Raw genomic sequence first — 23,104 nt, 5'->3', positions numbered from 1 at the left:
AAGCACAGCCTGTCATTAGCGGCGCTGTGATTTTTCCCCCTGAGGCCCTAACATTCTGTCTCTCCCGGCTATTTTGGGCCAGGCTGCCCAGCCATCCCACTCTCAAGGGCAGAGACTGGTATTGCAAACTTCTGAATTCCCTTCCAAAGGGTAGCGACAGGCAGGCTCGGATGGTGGCGTCCCACTGCCAAGGGATGGGGGTGGAGAGCCTCCATGGAGAGTTGGAAAAGGAGCTGAGATGGAAACTTGGCAGCCAGACCCAGCCTCCCTGGCCGCTGGCCCGCCCTCATTGCTCCTGGATGGCGCTGCTGGTGTTCTGGAAGGGTTGGGGGCAGGTGGGAATCAGACTGGCAGCTGCAAGGATGGAACAGGCTAATCTGCTATGATCCTCACACCTGGAGAAGATACTCTCACTATAAGGAAGACTGCCCTCTGGACTCCAGGCCAAGATGGGAGGTCGGGGATCGGAAAATACACTCACCGTCTTACTTTTGCCCTTTATATGCTTTCCGACTCTAATCAAGCCATTAAATGCCCCATGCCTCGGTTTCTCCATCTCTCAACATTTACTCCCCTATTTTGGGAATTCCTTTCCAGCACTTTCAGTTACACAGAGATAGTCCTAGACGGACCGGTTAGGTAATACTACTTTACTGGATGTACAAAATAGGAGGGCCCCCTGGTGGACTGCACGATTCTAGGCATTTCACTCTGAAATGAATGAGTGAATGAGTAAGTAGACACATGAATGAACAATTAAAGTGAAGAATTTTTAGTCTTTTATGCAGAAACAAAAGGAGGAGAGAATTTCCAGGAGAAGGTCACGGTGAAGTCTCCTAGGATGCAAAGAAGACAAGGACAATGAAACTCAGAAGGAAAACCTGGTTGTACATGATTGTAGACTGGGAGGAAGGCAATTCCATGCCACAGCCTCCCGGGAAGGCAGGGTCTATTCACCAGAGGATACAAGGCCCCTTTGATCTAATCATTTTTCTTCTAGGAATTTATCCTACAGATATACTTATAATTGTGCTCAAATAAGTAAGTTCTGGGATATGCCCGGGAGCATCACTGTAATGTAGAAAGATCATAGATAGCCTAAAAGGACATCATTAGGGGTCTGGTAAAAGAAATTACAGGACATCCACACAGTGGAATACCACGCGGCTCTTTAGGGAATGAAGCAGCTCTCTATATAATGATATGGAACAAGCATTAACGTGAAGTGAAAAATTACAAACCTTATTGAAAGACATTAAAGAAGACCTCGGTAAATGGAAAGGCAAACCATGCTCGTGGGTAGAAGACTCATCACCATAAAAATCTCAATTCTCTCCCAATTAATCTACAGATTCAAAGCAATCCCATTCAAAATCCTAAAAGGCTGGGGTGGGTGGGATGTAGTGGGAGGGAGTGGGGAATTGTCCTGCAACATATGAAGGCTTATTATAAAGAGGTAATGATGAGGACAGTGATATTGGAGCTACTATGAGAAATTATACCAGTACAACAGAAAGCCCCCAGACAGACCCATGTGTATATGGAAACTTGATGTATGACAAAACTGGCATTGCATACATATCAATGGGGGAAGATGGATTACTTCCTAAAAGGAGCACAGAGATATTGGGGCATCTCCAGAAGAAGAAATAGAAACGACCAAAAAATATAAGAAAGAGACACAAACTCTCAATAATCAGGCAATGAAAAGACATTTAATGCCATCAGTGGGCAAAATTAATACACCTGATAATATCTCTGGAGCGACATGATCTTTCATCCACTGCATAGAGTTTTATTTCATTGTTGTAAAAGTTATAATAGGTATATATGTTGTTTAGGGATACATACCTATTTGCTAAAATTATAAAATAAAGCAGGAGAATGATTATTAACACAACATTCAAGATTGTGGTTACCTGTTGGGGTGGGAGGGAATTGGGAAGAGGGAGGAGTACCAAAAGAGCTTTCAGGATAACAGGGCTAAGGTTTTATTTCTTAAGCTGGGAGGCATATATAGATTTAGATATCTTAATAAATAAAAGATTTGAAGAATTTACAATAATAACAGTATATATGGTGTATGGAACAAATGAATTCAAGAAGGTTCCCCCCCCAAAAAAATGCAGAACCATGTTCAGCACATTTCCATTTTTTTTATAAGGTAATTTAATATATGTGTTTATGATTAGTTTGTGTGTCATAAAATACCTCTAGGAATAACCACAAGAAACTAGTAATAGTGATTGCCTCTGGTCAGGGAATGCAGAACGGGACCGGGGGTTATTTTTCACTGTGCACCATTTATATAATTTACATTTTCCCCTTGTGCATCTGTAAGCTCTCGGGGGACACGAGGCTCTTTGCAGGCACCGAAAGGCTGAATCAGGTGCAGACCTGCAGAGCACTGAGGCACCCTCCTAGCCAAGCTCTTGGGTGACGCGCCACTGCTACCAGGTTTTGTCAGGATTTCTAAAATAGGCACATTTCAGGACTTGGGGGGTGAAGGGCCAGGATACCTTTTAACACTTCCATTAAAACAGCTCGGGGGCTGGGGAGGAGACTGGCAAAACGAGATGAATCAGAGACCCTGATTTGGGAGAGGATTCGTTGATTGCCAACCAGTGGCAGCGAAACCTCCACCCCATCCCCAGGACCCTCCACCTCCCAGGACAGTACAGCCTGTAGATCTGATCTTTGCTTTGGAAACGGATCAACATTCCGATGTGGCCGATTAGAAGAGCCAAGGAGAGGGGCTCTCTGAGAATGAGGGTGGCACAAAGGGGCCCACGCTTCTCTGCCTCCAAGCGAGGGGTCCTATAATCTCAGCTCGAGGAATGATAACCCCTTCCTCATAGCCTTCATCCCACTCCCTTCCCATTTTGCCTTGGCCAACGTTCCGGAATAACGCGGCGGAGATGGCCAGCGGGTGGGCAGCGCAGACTCCAGCGCCCCTCTCTCCGGCCTATCCCCTGGCCGGCGGCTCCTCCTCCCGGACCCCCTCGCTGAGCAGCAAAAACTACAACTCCCAGCAGGCGGCTCGGCGTCCGGCGCGCAGCCGCAGAGCAGAGGCTGCCGGGAGCGTGTTGCCCGGAGGCGGGGCGAGCGCGCCGGGCGGAAGTCGGCCGCTCGCTAGGTCCCGGCACTGCCAGCAGCGAGGCCCCGCCGCCCGCGGGCCCCGGAGCCAGCCCGCACCGGGTGAGTGACCGCCTGCCCGCGGCCGCCGGCGCCCGCCGCCGCCTCCGACCCCGGCCCCGCAGGCTCCCTCCCCATCTGACTGAGCGGGGCCTCTGCGCCCTGACTGGGGTGGGACGCCTCCCTCTGACTCTGAGAAACTGTCCTCTTCTCCCGACTGGTGGCGGACACCTCCTCCCTCTGACTTGTAAGACTCTTATTTCCTCTGACTTGCGGGACACCGCCCGCCTCTGACTTATGAGATACCTACCCCGTCTGACGGCAGCACTCCAACCCCTTCTGACCTGGGGGACTCCTGCTCCCTCTGACTGCAGGACTCCTACCCTTTCTGACTGCAGGACTCCTACCCTTTCTGACTGCAGGAATCCTCCCTCTCAGATTTGCAAGACTCCCCCCCCCCCCGCCCCAACCCCCGACTTGGGGACACCTCCCCGCTCTGACTAGGGTGGGACATCACCCCCTCTGACCCTGAACGATGCATTCCCGTCCTGACGCTTAACTATCCTTGAGAACAACCCTCTCCTGCCCCCTGTGATTTCATTGCTGCTCCTCTGACCTATGCAGGGCCTCTCCTAACCGGTTAGGGAGCCCTCCCTTCTCTGACTGGCACTTTGTCACACCTGCAGCAGGCCAGCCTTCCCCACCCCAGCAGGCCTTCCTCTCCTTCCCTTCAGCACTTTTCTTCCTTTTGCACCCAAACTGTGCGTCCTCCCCTCTCCCCTCCTCCCAGCCTCCATCTGGCCTGGATGGGCACCATCCCTGGGACAGGCACCTCTTGCCCATCCTTGTCGCTTGGTGCCTTTCCCTTGCCCTCATGTCCCTAGGCTTGGCAGGCACCTACACCTGCACTCACCCTTCTGTCTGCCAGGCACATCTTTTCCCAGGCACCTGAGTGTCCCCCAGGAGACCAGTGTCCCTCAGCACTCTTGCTCCATTTTGCCTGCCTGTCTCGGGGTATGTGCTTGACGTCTTTTCCTACCACGTTCTCAACAGAGTGTAGGTTTGGGAGCGCGCATCTCCTGATGTCGACTGAATCTTGCTGGCTCTTCAGTGTAAGGACCAAAACTTGACCCAAAGCGTGGGGTCACAGGGGGTCCATGAAAAGGAAGCCAGTGCTGCAGTCCTTCAGGAGCCGGGGGGTGGGGGGGCGGGTCTCTGCAGCCTCTCCCTCTTCTCCCTTTGAGGAGCTTGATTGAGAAAGATCTTCCTGGATTAGGCTGTGGGCCCTCCTCCAGCCCCCAGCCGCACCCCACAGGCCTCTCAGTGGAACAGCCCAGCCTGAGCCTGTGGGCATGGTGGGGGGCCTCCCAGAGCAGCCAGCAGCCTCCCCGGGGGACCCTCCCTGCCGGCCTCAATGAGCCCTCTATTCGGCCTGAGAGGCACACTGACTGGCCAGCCCCTCCCTCTGCACTTGGTAGGGGCTGCGTCCTGAGAGCGTCTTCGGGAGAGGACTCAGGGGAAGTGTAGATTTGTTCAGGAGCTGTCACGAGGCCACTGCAGTGGTCTGGGGACAGGATTCTCTGTCTTCTCACTCTTTTTCTCATCCAGATTTCTCATCTGCTCACAGAAGGCACTGTGACGTCACAGGGTGGTGGAGGAAATCCCGTGCGTGCAAGTACACTTTGTGCCACCATATGATCTGATCGTTTGATACCTTCTGTTAGCTGAAAGTCTCCTATCTTCCCCCTAAAGATGTTCACCAAATGTAGTACACACCTTTTTTTCATAGCCCACAGCAGCGTCATAGACTTTAAGCCGTTGGTACTTGAGGGATTTTTTACATGCCAGTCTGATGGCACCCTGTGCATGTGCCAGGCATTCCCGAGCCACAGAGGCAGGGAGGAGGGACCCAGGGTGTAGGCGGAGCAGCTGTGTCCACCCCACTCCCTGAACGTGGCCTTTGAGGTGAGCACTTGCAGGCTGCCGCGGACACACACCCCTTTCATCTGAGTCTCGGGACTTCCCAGGCAGCGACGTGGCCATCCTCATGGCAGCTGTGTGGGGGGTAGGTGGATAAATGCCCTAGTGTTTTCTCCTTGAAAAACAAGAGTATCTCAGCTCTGGGAATGTGGTCCAGAGTCCTGAAATGACTCTGCACTATGATAAGGAAGTCATTTCTTTATTGTTCAGACGTTTGTGGAGTGGTACCTAGGACACTGGAAAAAAAAAAAAAAAAATGACAGTGATTATTCTTTCCCCTCCAGTAACACTCTGGACTGTGGAGATTCCTGGAAAGATCTTATTAAATGCCAACATTAGGGGAATCTAAAACTTTCATCTTGATCTTTAAGGACTTTTATGTTGATTTCCCTTTTCATTAGACCAAGGTGATCAATTAGGAAAAAATCCTGCTAATAGAGAAATCTGTTTGGGAAGATGTTCGGTTTTCTCTTTTTCTACACTTTTTTTTTTTGAATCCTACTTGTTTCTCTGTAGTAAGTCCAGTCATTAAGTGGAACTCACAGCTCCAGGTTCTGAAGCAGAGCCCTACTTCGATTCGTGCTCTGCCGGCAGAATGGGTCGTGGGGAATGAGGCCGGAGTAGGGCTCCAGACGGCAGTGTGCAGACGGGGCCAGACCAGATACAGCTACGGTTACTGGCGGTGTGAGAGTGAGGGTGAGGTTGGAGCCCGCCCAGAAGGGCTCCAAGGGGTCCCAAGGGTTGAATGAATCCCAGTGACGCTGGCCACTGAGAAGAGTGGGGGAGAAGATGGGTTCTTGCAGGTGCACCTCCACTGTGGGAGCAAGCCCTGATTCAGGTCGATCGTGGGGTGATTGTGTCCCCATATTTGTGGGCTCTCTGGGAAGCAACCCCAATGATGTGTGGTTTTGTTTGGGACCTCACTTCCAACTGGGAAGATAACTTTTTGCTAAAAATCCTCCAAGTATGACATTAACGATACAACTGAAGCTCACGCAGCCCTACTGTGATGGGATAACTGCAAACTGTGGATGATCTTGACACTGCCGCCTGCCCCAGAGACAGAGCCGTGTGTGAATGGCCCTGCCCCTTGGGAAAAGCCGGAGGTTCTTTCCCTGTCTCCCTCCTTGTGGTTGGCAGAATAATGCCCCCCCCCAAGGTGTCCACATCCTGACCCCCCCAGAATCTACAAATATATCACGTGACGAAGGGAGATTAGGGTAGCAGATAGAATTAAGCTTGTTAACCGGCAACCTTTAAATAGGGAAATCATCCTGGATTATTCAGGTGGTCCCAGTGTAATCACAGGGTCTTTAAAAGTGGAAGAGGGAGACAGGAGAACTTCAGAGGGAAATGATGGCAGGAAGGCTAGAGAGATGCAGTATTGCTGGCTTTGAAGGTGGAGGAGGGGGCCATGAAATGTGGACGGCCGTGAGAAGCTGGAAAAGGCCAGGAAGCAGATTCTCCACCAGCCCCTCAGGAGGGGACACAGCCCTTGATTTTAGTGAGACCCACGTCAGACTTCTGTCCTGCAAGACTGTAAGATAAGTTTGTGGTGTTTAAGCTGCTGAGTCTGCGGTGATTTGTTACAGCAGCAGCAGAAAACACATTCACTCCTCTTGGGTAGTGACTTCAAAGCAAGACAGAGGGCTGAAAACTATGTTATCTCAAAGTGTATTTAACTGGATTCAGTAAGCAGTTGTGAATGCCTGTTTGCAGAGAAAGAGAGGAGTCAGGGGAGGTGCAGAGTTAGGTAGCACCCAGAGTCAGCCCTGACCTCAGGAGTCCCTAAAGGACATATTGGACTACTGGGACCTTTTCCTTCCTCCCTGGTTTCCTTCTGCTGCCCACCCTGTCCAAATTTGAAATGGACTTTTTAAGTACAAAATAGTAAGCCTTGGCGAGTCCAGAACAGAAGAATGCCATGAATCAGGTCACATTCTCAGGGAGCTGAGACACATCATCTGCGTCCTTTGAGACGCTGTCTCGCTGCGGCTTTGAAGCCCTTGGCCTCTGTCTTGGCCGCCCTGAAGAGTCAGTGATGTCGATGGGATTAGCTCTTTTTTTTTTTTTTTAGCATCTTTGTTGGAGTATAATTGCTTTACAGTGGTGTGTTAGTTTCTGCTTTATAACAAAGTGAATCAGTTATACATGTACATATGTTCCCATATCTCTTCCCTCTTGCATCTCCCTCCCTCCCACCCTCCCTATCCCACCCCTCTAGGTGGTCACAAAGCACCGAGCTGATCTCCCGCTGCTATGCGGTTGCTTCCCACTAGTTCTCTATTTTACGTTTGGTAGAGTATATATGTCCATGCCACTCTCTCACTTTGTCCCAGCTTACCCTTCCCCCTCCCCATATCCTCAAGTCCATTCTCTAGTAGGTCTGTGTCTTTATTCCCATCTTACCACTAGGTTCTTCATGACCTTTTTTTTTTTTTTTTTTTTTTCCCTTAGATTCCGTATATATGTGTTAGCTTTCTAACCAGGAAGTGCCCTTGGGCAGTGAGCAGAGCGGGAACTCTGAGGCCCGCCTGCTGTCTGGATGCCTCTGCGCTCTCCGGGGTCATTCAGATCAGAGACCCAGGCAGGGAAGGGAAGGCAGCTGCTCTGCAGGAGTGAGAGGCTGGGAGGAGAGTGGCCGCTGCTCTGGGCGACAGGGAGCTGGGAGGGGCCTCCTGTCCTTCCTGCCTCCCTAGATCCTGAAGGGGAGGAGTTTTGCCCTGGCAGCTGTCGTTAAACCTATTTGCCCTGCCACCTGTCACACCCCTGTTCCTAAAGGAAGCTACAGAAAGAGGCCCTCAGCTGTGTCCAGAGTTGCCGCCCGCTTTTGTCTAAGCCCTGCTAAGTCCAGTGGCGAAAGGCCCAAGGATGGCCCGTGGAGGTAGGGGTGTCGGAGCCCGTCCTCGTTCTTAACCGTAACCAGACCTCGGAGGGGCTCCTGCTTCTGGGGTGGGGAGGTGGCGTCACCCTGGATGGACATGCAGGAAGAGGTCGTACCGCCTTCCTTGGGCCTGGGAACCCACTGGCAAGTGGACAGACCCCAGTGCCACACCTGGCTGTTTCAGGCCTGTTTTCTAAGGAAGTTTTGGTTCGACAGAAACCGGAAAAGCGTGAGTGTCAGTGAGCCGTTCTTGGTACCCGCCCTAAAGAGAGGGGACTGGGGAGGAAATTAGGACTCGAGCCTCCTGGGTGGTTGTTGCCCCTTGACAACCAGCGACTCCTTTCTGTGGATGTTGCAGTGGGGCTGGCGATGGAGAAGGAAGCCAGCAGGGGTGCAGTCCCCTGGGGTTTCTGAGCAGGAGAGGACTTGGCTGCAGGCCCCCTGGACAGGCGAGCCTGGCTGGTCAAAGAGCCTGTGACTTTTTACTGCAGCAACTTGGTTCCAGTTTCCCGGGTTATATAAAATCAGCCCATTATGCTGCACGTGGTGGGACTGACAAACTTCTTGTTACACTAAAGCAGACATTTGAACTGCTTAGTGTTTGGAGGCGCGTGGGCAGGGGGAGAAGCCTCAGCCGGGCCCTACTGGGAACGGCTTTGTCCATTTCACCTCTCACCTGCAGTGGCTCGTTTCTCTTGGTTCTTGTGGTTTGGTTTGGTTTGGTTTTTTAATGAGAATGCAAGCTCTCGCTTGGCACCAGACCTCCAGCAGCAAGACACCACAGGCAGCTCACCATCAGTTTTAGGTGATAAACCAGCAGACCTTGGCATGGCGTGAAAACTCATGTGATTGTAAACTTTCTTTTCCACAAAATAAAAGTAATTCCTTGGAATCCTAAAGGAGGGATGGAGACCAGGGTTGGGCTTTGATCCAGTGGTGAAGCTAAAGGGATTTTCTGGAAGGCAGCCTGAGTTCTTCTGTCACTGAGAGCAGTTGAATGATTGTTTATTTAACGAAAGGTGATCGAACCCCAGGTGTCCTTAGGTCTTGAGAGCCAACCTGACTGAGCAGAGCCCCTTCGCTCCTGGGCTCAGAGTCGAGTCGGGGGGCTGTGGACCGGATCGCAGCCAGACAGATGGCAGAGCCCCTGCCCAGAGAGAGGCCTCACACAGAGGCGCAGCAGGCACGTCGGGGGTGCGTTGGTTTCTAGGGCTGCCCTGAGAGATCACCACAAACTTGTTGGCTGAAAACAACACATGTGCCCTTGTAGTTCTGGAGGCCAGAAGTCCATTTGAATGTCATTTCACTGGGCTGAAATCATGGTGTGGGCAAGGCCACGCTCCCGCCGAAGGCGCCAGGGGGCAATCCGTCCTCTCCTCTTTCCAGCTTCTGGGGGTCCCCCGCATTTCTTGGCTGTGGTCCTCTTCTTAGTCATCGAATCTCCCTCTGTCTCCCTTCCGTGAGGACACATCGCATTTGTGGCCCACCTGGATGATCTCCCCATCGCAAGGTCCTTGACTTGCTCTCATCTGTAGAGTCTCTGTTGCCGTAGAAGGGGACAGTCACAGGTTCTTGGATTCGGCCTGGGTGCCTCTGGGACCAGTGTCAGCCCCCCCCCCCCCCCCCACCGCAGGAGGGACGCTTACTGGTGGGGGAAGGGCACTTCACCATAGACGCAGGGCAGGAGGGGGAAGGGACAGCGGAGGCATGACTCTCATGGGACAGCCAGGGACTTCTAGGTGGTTCCGTGTGGCCGGGTGGAGAAGGCATCCCGTGCAGGGGTTCGGCAGCTGGATCGTGGGATCGCAGACAACATGCTGTGCGTGGGGAGCACACGCGAGGCGATGAGGCTTTCCCTGCAGGCCTAGGAGCTTGTCCTTTAGCAGGAAGGCGTTGGGGGCTAGTAAAGTTTCACTTTTTAGGAAAATCTTTCTGTCAGTTGTGTGGAGGATGGATTGGGGAGGGTCTAGCCTGGGGATCTGTTCCTGGGGGGGAAAGAGCGTGGATATTCTCAGCTTTGCAGGCTGTCCAGGTCACCGACTCTGCAGCCATGCCTGGTGCTTACAGGGGTGGGCCGGCACCTATGCCAGCTTTGCCTGCAAAGCCGCACCCCCCCAGCAGGTGGGCGAAGGTGCTAGTAAAGTGAGGAACAGAGCAGCCAGCCAGCGGCAGGCAGTCAGCGCCAAGGCCTACCGCATCTGAGCCAGCGGCCGTGGCGCTGGGAAGCCAGCACGTGACATACGCATTCCACACGTGGAGAGATGGGGGCCCAGAGAAGCCAGGGCACTTGTCTGGGGTCATGCGGCCGGTAAGTGGCAGAACTCAGGTTGGACCCGGATGGCCTGGGTCATCAGGAGGCCAAGGTGAGACAGAACCAGGGCAGAGGCCGTGGGGGCGGGAATCCAGAGCTGGGGTACTGACGGGCGAGGGGGCCTGGCACCTGCCTGGATGTGAGGAAGCGAGTGATTTCGACTGAGGGTGGCCCCTGAGCGCTGGGAGTGCCCTCAGCCAGCAGTACGCTTCGGAGGGGAACCTGATCCGGGCACAGGAAGCTCGGCAGCTGGGCTCCTAGCCTGGATTCTGGGGGAAGATTCAGGCTCGGAAGGTGTGGATTCAGGAGAAGAGCTGGCTGGCAGGGAAGGAGCCAGCCTTGGCGGCAGAGAAGAGACAGGCAGGAGGAGGACCACAGATGGGTCACAACCCACATCCCCGTGCCTGCCGGCAGGAGGCGCAACAAGACACCCCACGGGCTGGGATCTCGGGGCTGGGCCCCAGGAGCAGGCCTGTCGGTGGGTCATCCCCGGGGGCACGGGCAGACCCTGGCGTGGACGGGAGAGCGAACGCCGTCCCAGGATGGTGAGGTGGGGAGGAGCAGAGGTGTCACAGGGTGGGGGCGGGCTCTCCATTCATTCGTAGATTCATGGATTCACCGTTGTTCATCCATTAACATACTGAGCGCTTTCAGCGTACCTGAGAGTGTAATCTGGAGATGGAACGGTGACTCGGATAGGAGATCTGGACAAGTACAGACTGTGAGAAGGAACCAGAAGGGCAGGCGTGGCTGAACTGAGCCTGAACAGCAGGAGGAGGCCCTCCGCCCGGACCAGGGCTGGGCGGCCGGGCGGGCTCCACCGGCCCCTGGCTGCTGACGGTGGCCTCAGATTCTCTGCTGGGAGCCAGTGGGCAGGAGATGGGACAAGCTCACTGGTGACAGTGAGGATAGTGACTCAGGAATGGAGAGAGAGTTGACCGGGGGCAGTGAGGACGCCACACCACAGTGGTGACACACCTTCACTGGCAGACACTGTGTCCACTGCGCCGGCAGCTCTGTGACCAGGGGGCAGCTCGACCATCAGGGGCTGGATCCAGGGCCGTGGGCTTGCGTGTAACCAAGGTGGGGCTCAGGGGCAAGGCGCTGAGGGGCTGCTCAGGAAGTGGGTGTATTTTTCACTCCTTCAGCACTGGATGCTGTGGGGTAGAGGGTGGGCAGGGAAGTCCTTCTGAGGAGGTGAAAGCGAGACGGCCAAGAGCCAGGAGCCGGGGCGGGACGACGGCAAGCCCTGTCTGGGGGACGAGGGCTGGTGCGTCGGGGCAGAAGGGAGGCTGGCGTGGCCAGTCGCTGGGGAGGGTTGAGGGCTGGCAGGGGTCGTGTGAGTAGCGAGGGTTTGCTCACGAAGCAGGGAATGACGTGGCCGGAGGGACTGGCTTGAATAGCAGGTGTCGCTGGCCGGCCGCGGGGCACCAGTGGCTGTCAGGGAGGGGAGTGGCAGCAGGGGCTGGAGGGCGGCCTGTGTGGTTGCGGTGAGAAGGGGCCGTGAGAGCAGATGGGAGCCGAAGGGGAGGAGACGGGTGGCCGGATTGCTAGGGCCTGCTGGCGGAGCAGGTGCTGCGGAGGGGAACCAGGGCTGTGCCTAGGCTTTTCGAGGTGGTGGTGGTTCATAACTTACTGTCAAAGTATGTTCAGGTGGAAAGTTCCATCTCCCAAGGTTTCAGTGAAGGTTTTGACCAGGGCAACTGCAATTATGGCCGTCCTCCATCACCACCTCTGTTCCTGGGGGGGAGGATTTGTGAGCGAATGCATGTTAGAAATCCAGGCAGAATTCTGACTAGGAGGTGAGATGCCGGAGTTGAGAGCTCAGTGGTGACACTGGGCTGGACGTGGACACAGGGCAGCTTTGGCCTGGCTGTGCTTTTGAAGCCTGGGTTTGGCGAGACCAGAGGAGGGGCTGGGACTCCTGTTTCTCCCGCGGAGTCCTCAGCGACCAGCTTGTGGCTCCATGGCAACTTGGGGGGCTGCTTCCTGGGGGAGGAGGGAGCCCTCTCCCAGGAGGGGAGCCGGGGGCCAGTGCCCAGGGAAGGAGAGGAAGACTCCGAGGCCGTTCTGCAGGGCCCCACGCGTCTTGCTTCCTCCTTAGAAGTCACTTTTCTGCACTTGACCCTGTGGTCGAAACCTAAGAGTGTCCAAAAAGCAAGGGAAGGGGAAGGCCTGGTTTCCATGTGGACCTGTTGCCGTGATTTTCCATCCTAGGAGCGGGGCCGCATGCTCTGCATTTGGGGGCAAAGGGTGGGGGGTGGCACAGAGCCACCAAATCCCCGTGAGTCCCCACACCCTTCCCAGCTGCTGCCTGGTGGAGGGAGGAGCATCTGCACGGAAAGTCACACCGATGGTTGTTTTGGGGGCCAAGGCAAAAATGCTCCATGGCCCGAGGGAAGTTTCTCAGGCTGAGACCTACTGAGTTACAGCTGAAGGCCGAGACTGAGAGCGGCCGAGGGCTGGCGTTCTGCTGATTCCGCCCCGGAGACAGCGCCGGCCTGGTGCCGCTGTGGCCTCGCTGAGCTGCGTGGTCTGTGCTGGCGACAAGAGCTGCTGTTCCTGGCCGCTACAACCAGCTCTGGAGCTGTGCCTCGAGCTGCGACCAGGGAATGGGCTGTGGCGAGCCACGCTGTCCTCGGAGCTGACTCGCTGACACGCTGGGCTCCAGGCGGCGAGGGCCCGTCAGACTCTGGTCCCTCGACCATTTGCATTACAGAAAGATGCCAGGGGACGGAGGTTGCCAAAACCAGAACTATTTTTGTTTGGATTGAGTGTGTTTTATACTTACATTTGAATATTACAGAAACCTAACCCGGGAGGAAGTAAAAGGTCACTCAGTTAGCACGCGTCTGCACTGTGCACTGTTCTAGGAGCTGGGGACACAGGTGAACAAACTGATAACTATAACATGATGTCAGGTGGTGACAGATGCCAAGGAAGGGGATGGAGGGTGCCGTCGGGAGCAGAGCCGTCAGGGAGGGCTTCTCGGCTGAGGTGACCTTGGATTAAAATACAGACCTGTACTCTCTCTGTTACCCTGTCCTGCCCGACCCCCACCCCACCCCCCAGCACGTGCTGCCCCTCCCGCAAGATTGCAAAGCACCAGCCTACACGGAACCTTCTCTCACCGAGCTTTCTGTCTTGCCAGCTGGGGTAGAGGAGATGGAATAACATTGCTTTGGAAAGACTTTTCTTCTTGCTGAATAAGAGTAAACACAGGTACTGCTAGAGTCGGGGTTTACTTAAGCCAAGGAAGTAGTAATGGCGCAGAGTCGCGGCAGTGCTGTTTACCCTGGTTGAGGCGGCCCCAGACCGTGTGCCCTCACGTAAGTGGGAAGCGCTGTGCCTGGCAGGTCGCTGACCTCTCTCCTTTCCCCCTGGGTTGCAGGTCCCGCCTGCCCTTCAGTCTGATGCCCGTCCAGCCCTCCGACCCCCTGGAATGGAATGAGTCTATGCACTCCCTCCGGATCAGCGTGGGGGGCCTTCCCGTGCTGGCGTCCATGACCAAGGCCGCAGACCCCCGCTTCCGCCCCCGCTGGAAGGTGATCCTGCCCTCCTTCGTGGGTGCCGCCGTCCTCTGGCTGCTCTACGCCCACCGCCCTCCTCCTGGCCGGCCCCCCGTGCCCAATGCCCACAACTGGAGGCTCGGCCAGACACCCGCTGACCGGTACAATGACACCTACCCCCTGTCAGCCCCCCAGAGGACACCGGGCGGGACTCGGTACAGAATCGCTGTCATTGCCGACCTGGACACGGAGTCAAGGGCCCAAGAGGAAAACACCTGGGTCAGTTACCTGAAGAAGGGCTACCTGACCCTGTCGGACAGTGGGGATAGGGTGGCCGTGGAGTGGGACCAAGGCCGTGAGGTCCTGGAGTCCCACCTGGCGGAAAAGGGGCGGGGCATGGAGCTGTCGGATCTGATTGTCTTCAATGGGAAGCTCTACTCCGTGGATGACCGGACGGGCGTTGTCTACCAGATTGAAGGCTCCAAGGCTGTGCCCTGGGTGATCCTGTCCGACGGCGACGGAACCGTGGGGAAAGGTCAGTCGGGCCATCTGTCCTCTGGGCTCGTTGCGGTGCTAGAGGACAGGTCCTGGGTCACCCTCAGCTGGCTTGGTTTGCACACGTGTGCAGTGAAGCAGTCACGGGTCCGGAGGGAGGGGACGTCAGGGAGATCTAGTCTCCTCCCTGCCTCTGACCTGCGGCCCCCAGGGCGTGAGCGGAAGCCTCCGAGACCTCAGACCAAAGCTGCGTCCAGGAGTGCGAGCTTCTGCTGGGGGCCTGCGGGGGGGGCGGGGCCTCTCAGGAGGAGGGCTGGGCTCCGCCGCTGCTGCTCTCACTGCCCCCAGGAACCAGCTCCTTTCTGCGTCCTAAACGGCATCTTGAGAGCACGCTGGGACTGCACCCTCCACATGCCTCACCTTTAAAGCTGGGGCATCAGATTTTCTCATTTTGAACCGAGACTTTATTAAAAAGCAAACGTCTCCTTTCTGAAAACCCAGCAGAAGGAAGGTCTGTGTGAGCAGCAGTGACCGCCCCCCACCCCTTGAGTGGCATCTGACCTCTGGCATCGGCTGTGCCCCACTGCTCTGCTGTTTGCCAGCAGGCGGATAGGAGAGCTGCGAGAGGGAGCCTGCGTGCCCAGAGCCTTCGGACAGGGCGGCAGGAGAGTTGACACCAACTTCTGCGCGTGCCTGTGCCCTCGGGTGGGATCGCACCTTCTAGAAAGCCAAACTCCACGGCAGGCACCTGAGGTCAGAGGGGGAATCACATTAACTCACTGGGCCCGCTGCCAGGCCCTCCCCCTCCCCCTCTTCCTCCCCCTCTCCTGGTGATAAAAATCTCTCCCATGTTTGCCCAGGGCTGGGCAGGTTGGCAGGACTGTCTCAGCCACCGTTTTATTGAAAACGTTTGTTGTCCGCTTCCTGCCTCAGGCTGTCAGGGCGTGTAGGGCACCATCCAGTAGTTCTGTTTGTCCCTTGGATCGATCGGGAGGAAAACGGGATAAAGGGAGCTCAGGGTTGCCCTGTGGTCCGTCATCCAGAGCTGCCTGCAGAGAAGCATCTAGCAGGGAGGGTTGCAGCCCCCGCTCCTCGGGCTGGCAGGAAGTTTGCAAAACATTTGGGAAGCAAGCACAGTTTAGAACACGGTGTAGGAACAGGTGAGAATATGCTAGAAGAACAAAGCACCCACACAGCCTTCAAAACTAGGCTCATAGTAAGTAAATCCGTCTAAGGAAACAAAACACCCTGTTTGGCGTGGCTACCGTGAGCCCCCATGCCAAGCCCCACTTAGCTCTGGCCGCTGGCACGTAGTTGACTCAGGGATGTGTCAGGTGTGGCCTCAAGGACCGCAGGCGCGTTCTGTGTGACTGACACTTCCCTACACTTTCCTAGGATTGGGTGTAGTCTGAGTCGGGGCTGACAGCTCGAGAAACGGGGAGCTTGGGGTCCGCGGAGATCTGTGAGTGGAAGGTGGGCCTTTCTGGCTGTGCAGGGCGCAGGAGGGTTCACGTGGGTTGTGAGGCAGGTGGTCCCAGCAGGGTTTCTGGGGTGAGTTTGGGAGGAAGATGCGGGGGCTCTGGAGGGCCGGGAGAGAGAAGGGGGAGGCAGCAGGCAGAGGTGGCGCCCGTCTGCGCCCCGTGAACGCCGTGGAGTCAGCGCTAAGGAGAGGATCCCAACCGCCTACCCTCTGGGGTGGAGCTCCCAGCAGGCTGGCCTGGCCTCTGCTCTCTTGTCGCCGCCCCGAGTGACCTCTGACACCCAAGGCTGCGGACCCAGAGGGCTCTCTGCTCTTGCCTGACGAGACACACGGAGCCAGGCCAGCAGAGGGCTGGCCGTCGCCTCAGGCCCGCCCCCTGTCTCCCTGTCCCCAGGCTTCAAAGCCGAGTGGCTGGCTGTGAAGGACGAGCATCTGTATGTGGGCGGCCTGGGCAAGGAGTGGACCACCGCCACGGGGGAGGTGCTGAACGAGAACCCGGAGTGGGTGAAGGTGGTGGGCTGCAGGGGCAGCGTGGACCACGAGAACTGGGTGTCCAGCTACAACGCCCTGCGGGCTGCTGCTGGGATCCGGCCGCCAGGTGAGAGCCGGGCCCGCAAGCGGGCGCTGCGCAGACGGGTGGCTGCGAGCATGCGTGTTGCTTGCCGAGCATGGGCTTCGCTTCCTGCTTGTTTGACGGTTCGGCTGTCTCTGACGGTTGCTCCCACCAGGCCACTGGGCTCAGGGGCCAATGAGACATTTTTTCTCTCACCCCGACTCACCCAGACAGACGGCCCGGCCGGCTCAGACAGCAGCCCCGTCTACAGCGTCCTCCCGGCCGCCACCCTGGGGTCAGGCCTCGCATCTGACGTGGTGGGAGCAGGTGCACAGAGCTTTGCTTCTTTGCCCTCGTTTCCAAGAGTCCTGGTTTGTAGTGGGGAGTGGTGGTGCTTAGAGCGGCCCGGTCACCTCTAGGCCTGGGGCATGTGGCTGAGGACGTGGCTTCACGCCCCGATAGGCCCACTTCCCATACTTTTCTGCTTCGAGGCAGCCTCTCCCCACCCACCCTGATCCGTCTTCACAGATCGGACCTGCGTGTTCCTCGTGCCTCTTCCCCTGGCGCTCTCCTTTGCGCCACTTGAGTAGCACCAAGGAGGCGAAATACAGACAGACCTCGCAGCCACGGCTACTCGGCAGCGCTGGGGGAGCCGGCGAGGAAGGGTGGCCAGAGAGGTGGCGCAGCCGAGACTCAGCGCGGCCCCGCGGGCTCTGTCCTGCTGTCCCGGGCTCAATCACTCTGGACAGATGGGAACAAAAGCACCTGGAAACCTAAAGAAAAGATGACGGAGACGCTGCTCTGGCACTGGGCCGCTCGCGGGTCTGCGTGCAGGGGCGAGGCCGCCCTGGCTCTGGGGAGCGCGGGCGGTGACCGGTCTGTGTGTCCCCAGGCTACCTCATCCACGAGTCTGCCTGCTGGAGCGACACACTGCAGCGCTGGTTCTTCCTGCCGCGCCGCGCCAGCCACGAGCGCTACAGCGAGAAGGACGACGAGCGCAGGGGCACCAACCTGCTGCTGAGTGCCGCCCAGGACTTCGGCGACATCTCCGTCCGGCACGTGGGGGAGGTGGTCCCCACGCACGGCTTCTCCTCCTTCAAGTTCATCCCCAACACCGATGACCAGATCATCGTGGCCCTCAAGTCCGAGGAGGACAGCGGCCAGATCGCCACCTACGTCATGGCCTTCACGCTCGACGGACGCTTCCTCCTGCCCGAGACCAAGATCGGGAGTGTGAAGTATGAGGGCATAGAGTTCATTTAAACTGGGAAAAATCAAGACGATGAGCAAGGCTGGGGGGGTGGATGGTTTTCAGCTACGTCAGGACTCAAATTTTATAAAAACCCGAGGACTGCACTTTTATGTGATGTTTAGTTTTGCTTTTTTTTTTTTTCTTTCCTCGGAACTCTGAGGTGTATGCCTGGTTTAGAGATTTCCAGAATTGGGAGCTCAGTCCCAGCCTGAGATGTGGCTTCTCAGAGGGGAAGGGGCGGGCGTCCTGGGACTGCCGGCTGGACATTTCCCTGCACTGCCATCTGGTGGTATAAGCTAGTCATTGCAGGCATCTTAATTTGGGGCCCATCCTCTGATTCAGCCCTTTCTCCCATCTGACCTACCTTTCTTTTCTCTCCATTTCTTCTTTTGTTCAATAAATATTTCTTGAGCTCCTACTGTGTGTCAAGCACGGTGCCCCCTCTGGGAACACAGCAGTGAGTCTGAAGCAGGCCTGCCAGTTAGGTGCTCCTGGGCCGCCCCCTTCTCTTCCTTCCTCGTGAACCTCAGGCATTAAACCCACACCTCCAGACCCCTGGAAAAGAACCTGTCCTGCTACAGGACATCACAGGGCTGTGAGCGCGAGGGCAGGCCTCCGGGAACGCTGCAGGTGCCCAAAGTGCTGCAAGAGGGGACGCAGGCCCACCATCTGCCCCCCCATCAAACTTCTCCATTCAAGTGACCGACCCCGTTTTCTGCCTTCAGGAAAATTCTGCAGCTGTGTAGCACTTTGAAGTTTTCACTATTAACTTATATTAATTAAAGTAATTTCCTTTCTTATAAAATGGAATTGGCAAATCTTACCAGAACAAAGTCTTGTAGTTAACAAATTCATTCCCAGCAGTGAAGGAAATGGTAATTAAGCAGTTACAAGTTGGTCAGGCAAGTTTTCAAGCGTTTCTAAGTCCTTGGTCAAAGGATACAAAGATAAGGATAAGGATATATTGCTGTTTTCTAGCAATTATCAGAAATTGCCATTCCTTTTAAAGACTTCCATGAATGACTTGAATTTGTATTTCCTGAGTCAAGTGGGGCCCTGGGTTCTGGCGAGCCTACACCCTGCCCTAGGCACTGGGGCTCCCTTACCCTGGAGGCTGTGGACGAGGCCTGCCTGGCCCTGTGGTTTCTGTCCTAGCCTTTTATTTCTCCTCAGCCTCTTCTTCCTGGAAACTCTTCACAGAAACCTTGCTGTGTCTCAGTACCTGTGGCCTCTTCTCCACGCTCCAGGGTAAAGGCGGAGGGTTTGGGACAGAGGTCAGCCAGAACCAGAGCCTAGAAGGGCCGTTGCCATCAGCCCACGGCGCCCCTCGCCCAGAAGCTACCTCACCGGTGCCTCAGGAGAATGTAGGGTTCGTGATGGCCGGGAAGGGCTGTGTTTTAGGCTCTGGCTGTTACTGTGTGGACCCCCTGTCTCACAGACTTTTCCCACTTTGAAACTTTAATACAGATACTTGGAGGGAACCCAGGAAGGATCCCTCATTCTTGTGCCGGTTGTCTGTTTCTTCCACTGTAAAACAAATAGCAAAAGAACAGAAAACAAATCTTGGAACGTGACATGTTTCTCTAGAACCTAGCTCCCACTGGACACAGTCTGAAGGCCCAAGTCTTTTCTGACTGCCCAGCTGGGCTCCCTGACACACCTCCTTGATAAACATCCATGAATGACATCAGGGCTGTGTGATATTAAAAATACAAAGATGGAATTAGGAAGATTGGAGGACTGGGGACAGTCACTGAGTTGAGATCCAAGACTCAGGTGCCCAGAAGCACCATTTTCACACAGTGATTTTCAAATATTTTAAAGCTAGCCTTCCCCCCCACCCCCCCCCCCTCCCCCCCGTATTCGCTGCTGTAAGCATAATGATTGTGTTCCTTCCTACTGGAGCCATTGTTTTGGAAACAATAAAGTGTATTCTCTTTGTCTCCTGGTCTGTGTTGGCTTTTGGCGCTGCCCCAGGGGATATGAGAGCTGATTCACACAGGGGCTCAGTGAAGGGTGCGCTCCCTGTGGGGGTGAAGAGGGGGGTCCTGGCAAGGAACAAGCCAGAAGCCTTCTTGACCCAGGACGGCTGATGTGCTGTGGGAGTTCACAGGATAGGGACCCATGGACCTTTGCAGACGAGGAGACCTTTTGGAAACCGAATCATCCAGTCCAACTTTTCCCCAAGTCTGAAGATGCTCTTTTGGTCAGAGTGGTTAAGAATATAGGCTCTGGGACTTCCCTGGTGGTCCAGTGCTTAAGACTCTACGCTCCCAATGCAGGGGGCCCAGGTTCGATCCCTGGTCAGGGAACTAGATCCCACATAACGCAACTAAGATCCTGCACTCAGCAACAAAGATGCTGCGTGCCGCAACTAAGACCCAGCACAGCCAAAGAAATGAATAAATAAATACTAAAAAAAAGGAAAAAGAATATAGGCTCTGAGCCTACTCTCGCCTTCTGAAATGGCCCGCACTCTGTTTGTGGGGTGTGCTCCTCTCTGAATAAATCCACTTCTTACCTAAAGAAACAATATATAGGCTCTGAGTCACTCCCAGCTTCCAGTCCTGGCTCTGAACTTCCCAGTGGTATGACCGTGGGTAGATAATCTAACCTCTCTGTCCTTCGACTTCCTCAACTGTGAAAGGACGATGATAATGGAGCTACTTCACAGAGCTGTCGTGAACAGTAAGTGAATCCATTCACAGAGGGGAGTAGAAAATTACCTGTCTCTTCCTTAGCACCTGCTCACCCATTTTGTTGGAGGTGCTGGAAGACTGGTAGTGAGGTGGGCCCCGGCGAGAGGTCTAGACTGGTCCAGGTGTCATCAGGGTGTCTGATGAGTCTGCAGGAAAGAATAAGATCATTCTGCAGGACACGCGGGGCCCTAAGAAGTCCTAAGAAGAAGCCTCAGGCGCGCGGAAGGAAGGGACTGGTGAGGAAGGGAGGCCTACACTGGTGGAGGACACCAGGGGAGCATGGGGTCAAGGGGCAGTGTGCCCATCCTCCTTCGTCCCTTCTGTCAGACTCCGCAGGAGGTCAAGTAAGAAGGTTGAGCGTGTCCACGGGCCGAGCAACAAGGAAGATGTGTTCTTGGCGATCCTGTGAGAACAGTTCCGGGGGGGGTTGGGGGGGAGCCAGAGCGCATGGGGCTGAGGCGGGAACAGGATGAGGAGCTAGCTGCACACAGAGCAGGAAGGCACGGAAAATCGGCTCTTGACTGTGTCTTTAAGTAACCGCTGTACACTGGACTCGCAGTGACTCGTGCCTGCCTGCCACTCACGCCTGCGATTCACTAGCAAAAGGAAATTTCCCAAAGTCGTCTCAGAACTGCGTGAAAGAAAATGAGATCAGTTTCTTTACAAATGTTAATCCTGTCTTCTTGTGCACTTTAAATTGGTAAATTCCAAGGTAAATTATACCTTAATAAAATTGTTAAAAGATTTGGGTAAAATGGAAATAAAATACCTTCACACAAAGAAAATTCCAAGGGCAACTGGCTTTACTGGTAAATTGCGCCAAACATTTAAGGAAGAAATCATAACGAGCCAACACAAAATCTTCCATGATTTTGGGAATTGGGAACACTTCCCAACTCATTCTGTGAGAGCGCCATTACCCTGATACCAAAACCAGACAAATATAAGGAAAGAAAAATATAGACCAGTGTCGCTCATGAACATAGAGGCAAAAATCCTGGGCAAAAATTTAGCCAGTTGAATACAGCATCATATAAAAATGAAAATACTTCATGACAAAGTGTGATTTATTCCCGGAATGCAAGGTTGGTTTAATATTCTAAAATCCACATAATACACCATATTAACAGACAAAAAAGGAAAAAAAACGTATGATAATCTCAAAAGATACAGAAAAAACATTTGACAAAATCCGGTACCCGTTCACGATTTAAAAACAAATAAGCAAAGAAACCCTTAGCAAACTAGAAATAAAAGGAACTTCTTTAAGCTGGTAAATGTCATCTGTGGAAAAACCTGCAGCTAACATCATACTTCATGGTGAGAGACTTTCCTTCAAAGGCTGGGAACAAGGTAAGAAAGTCAGCTTTCACCACTTTTTCCCCCCACCGCTTAACTTTTTATTTTAAAGTCATTTTAAACCACAAAGAAGTTGCCAAACTAGAATAGTGTTGCTGCGTTCCCTTCATGTAGTTTTGTCCAGTGACAGCCTCTCACATAACCACAGCTCAGTGATCAAACCAGGGAACCGGCACTGTGCTCATTACTTTCATTCACCCGCTGTCCTATGCGAGGTCCCAGACAGTGCAATCAGGCAAGAAAAAGAAAAGTCTTTAGATTGGAGAAGAAAGAGTAAAACCGTCTTTATTCACCAAGAACAAGATCAACTAAATAGGAAAACCCTAAGGACTCTTCAAAAAAGAACTAACAGCTGAGTTTAGCAGAGCTGAAGGATACACGGTTCACATACAGAAATTAATTTTGTTTCTGTGCAGCTGCAGTGAACAGCTGGAAATGGAAAAATTTTAAAACAGCATCATTTATAGTAGCACCGGAAAACATGAAATAGTTAGATATAAATCTAACAAAATATGTGCAAGATCTATATGCTGAAACTAAAACACTGATGAAAGATATCAAAGAAGACCCAAATAAATCAAAGAATATGCTGTCTTCATGGGTGGAAAGACTCAAATTTTGAGGAAGGGAAACAAAGTTGAAGGACTGATACTATCTGACTTTGAGCCTTAATGTAAGGCTGTAAGTCATCAAAATGTATTAGTGCCATAAGAAGAATAGATATATAAAGTTAGTAGAACAGAAGAGAGTCCAGAAATAAACCCATATGTGTGTGGTCAATTGATTTTTGACAAAGCTGCCAGGGTAATTCAGTGGGAAAAAGATTGTCTTTCCATAAGTAGCGGTGGGACAACTCTATTCTACATGGAAATAAATGACTGAAACCCTTATCTCCCACCATACACAAAATTAACTCACATTAGATAATAGACCTACATATAAGAGCTAAAACTACAAAATTCTATAAATTTCTATGCAGTAGAAAATCTTTGCGCGTTTAGGTTAAGCAAAGATTTCTTAGATGTGACACCAAAAGAATGGAAAATTGAGCTTTTTCCAAACTCAAAATCTTTGCTTTTCAGAAGACACTGTTAAGGAAATGAAAAGGCAAGTTTTTCATTCCAAACAATTTGCAAGTCGTGTATCCGCTAAAGGACTCGTAGCCAGAATATATAAAGAATTTATACGACTCAGTGATAAGACAACCCAATTTAAAATGTGTTTAAGATTTAAATAGACACTTCACCTCACCAAAGAGGAGGAATAAATGACAAGCATGTGAAAAGATGCTCCGGGCTTCCCTGGTGGCGCAGCGGTTGAGAATCCGCCTGCCAGTGCAGGGGACACGGGTTCGAGCCCCGGTCTGGGAGGATCCCACATGCCGCGGAGCAACTAGGCCCGTGAGCCACAACTACCGAGCCTGCGCGTCTGGAGCCTGTGCTCCGCA

General features: G+C 53.8%; 1 protein-coding gene across 3 annotated transcripts in view; it reads left to right on the top strand.

The window, feature by feature from the left end:
- LOC137754509 (soluble calcium-activated nucleotidase 1) overlaps positions 1-23,104 on the top strand; it is a 41,581-nt gene that overhangs the window by 3,482 nt on the left and 14,995 nt on the right. The window contains exons 1-4 of one of the 3 annotated variants that reach the window (XM_068530240.1): positions 3,104-3,198; positions 13,702-14,354; positions 16,189-16,392; positions 17,240-19,542. In XM_068530240.1, coding sequence (XP_068386341.1) covers positions 13,724-14,354; positions 16,189-16,392; positions 17,240-17,610 — 1,206 coding nt within the window. In that variant the 5' untranslated portion in view covers positions 3,104-3,198; positions 13,702-13,723 and the 3' untranslated portion in view covers positions 17,611-19,542. Of the gene's footprint in view, positions 1-3,103; positions 3,199-13,701; positions 14,355-14,398; positions 14,404-16,188; positions 16,393-17,239; positions 19,543-23,104 lie in introns of those variants that run through there. The other 2 variants (XM_068530239.1, XM_068530241.1) reach the window with 2 other exon arrangements.

The sequence above is a fragment of the Eschrichtius robustus genome, chromosome 20 (assembly GCF_028021215.1).
Source record: "Eschrichtius robustus isolate mEscRob2 chromosome 20, mEscRob2.pri, whole genome shotgun sequence".
In the NCBI taxonomy this organism is placed as follows: domain Eukaryota; kingdom Metazoa; phylum Chordata; class Mammalia; order Artiodactyla; family Eschrichtiidae; genus Eschrichtius; species Eschrichtius robustus.
Note: the sequence above shows the minus strand (reverse complement) of the source record. Positions and strands in the feature narration are given on the sequence as shown.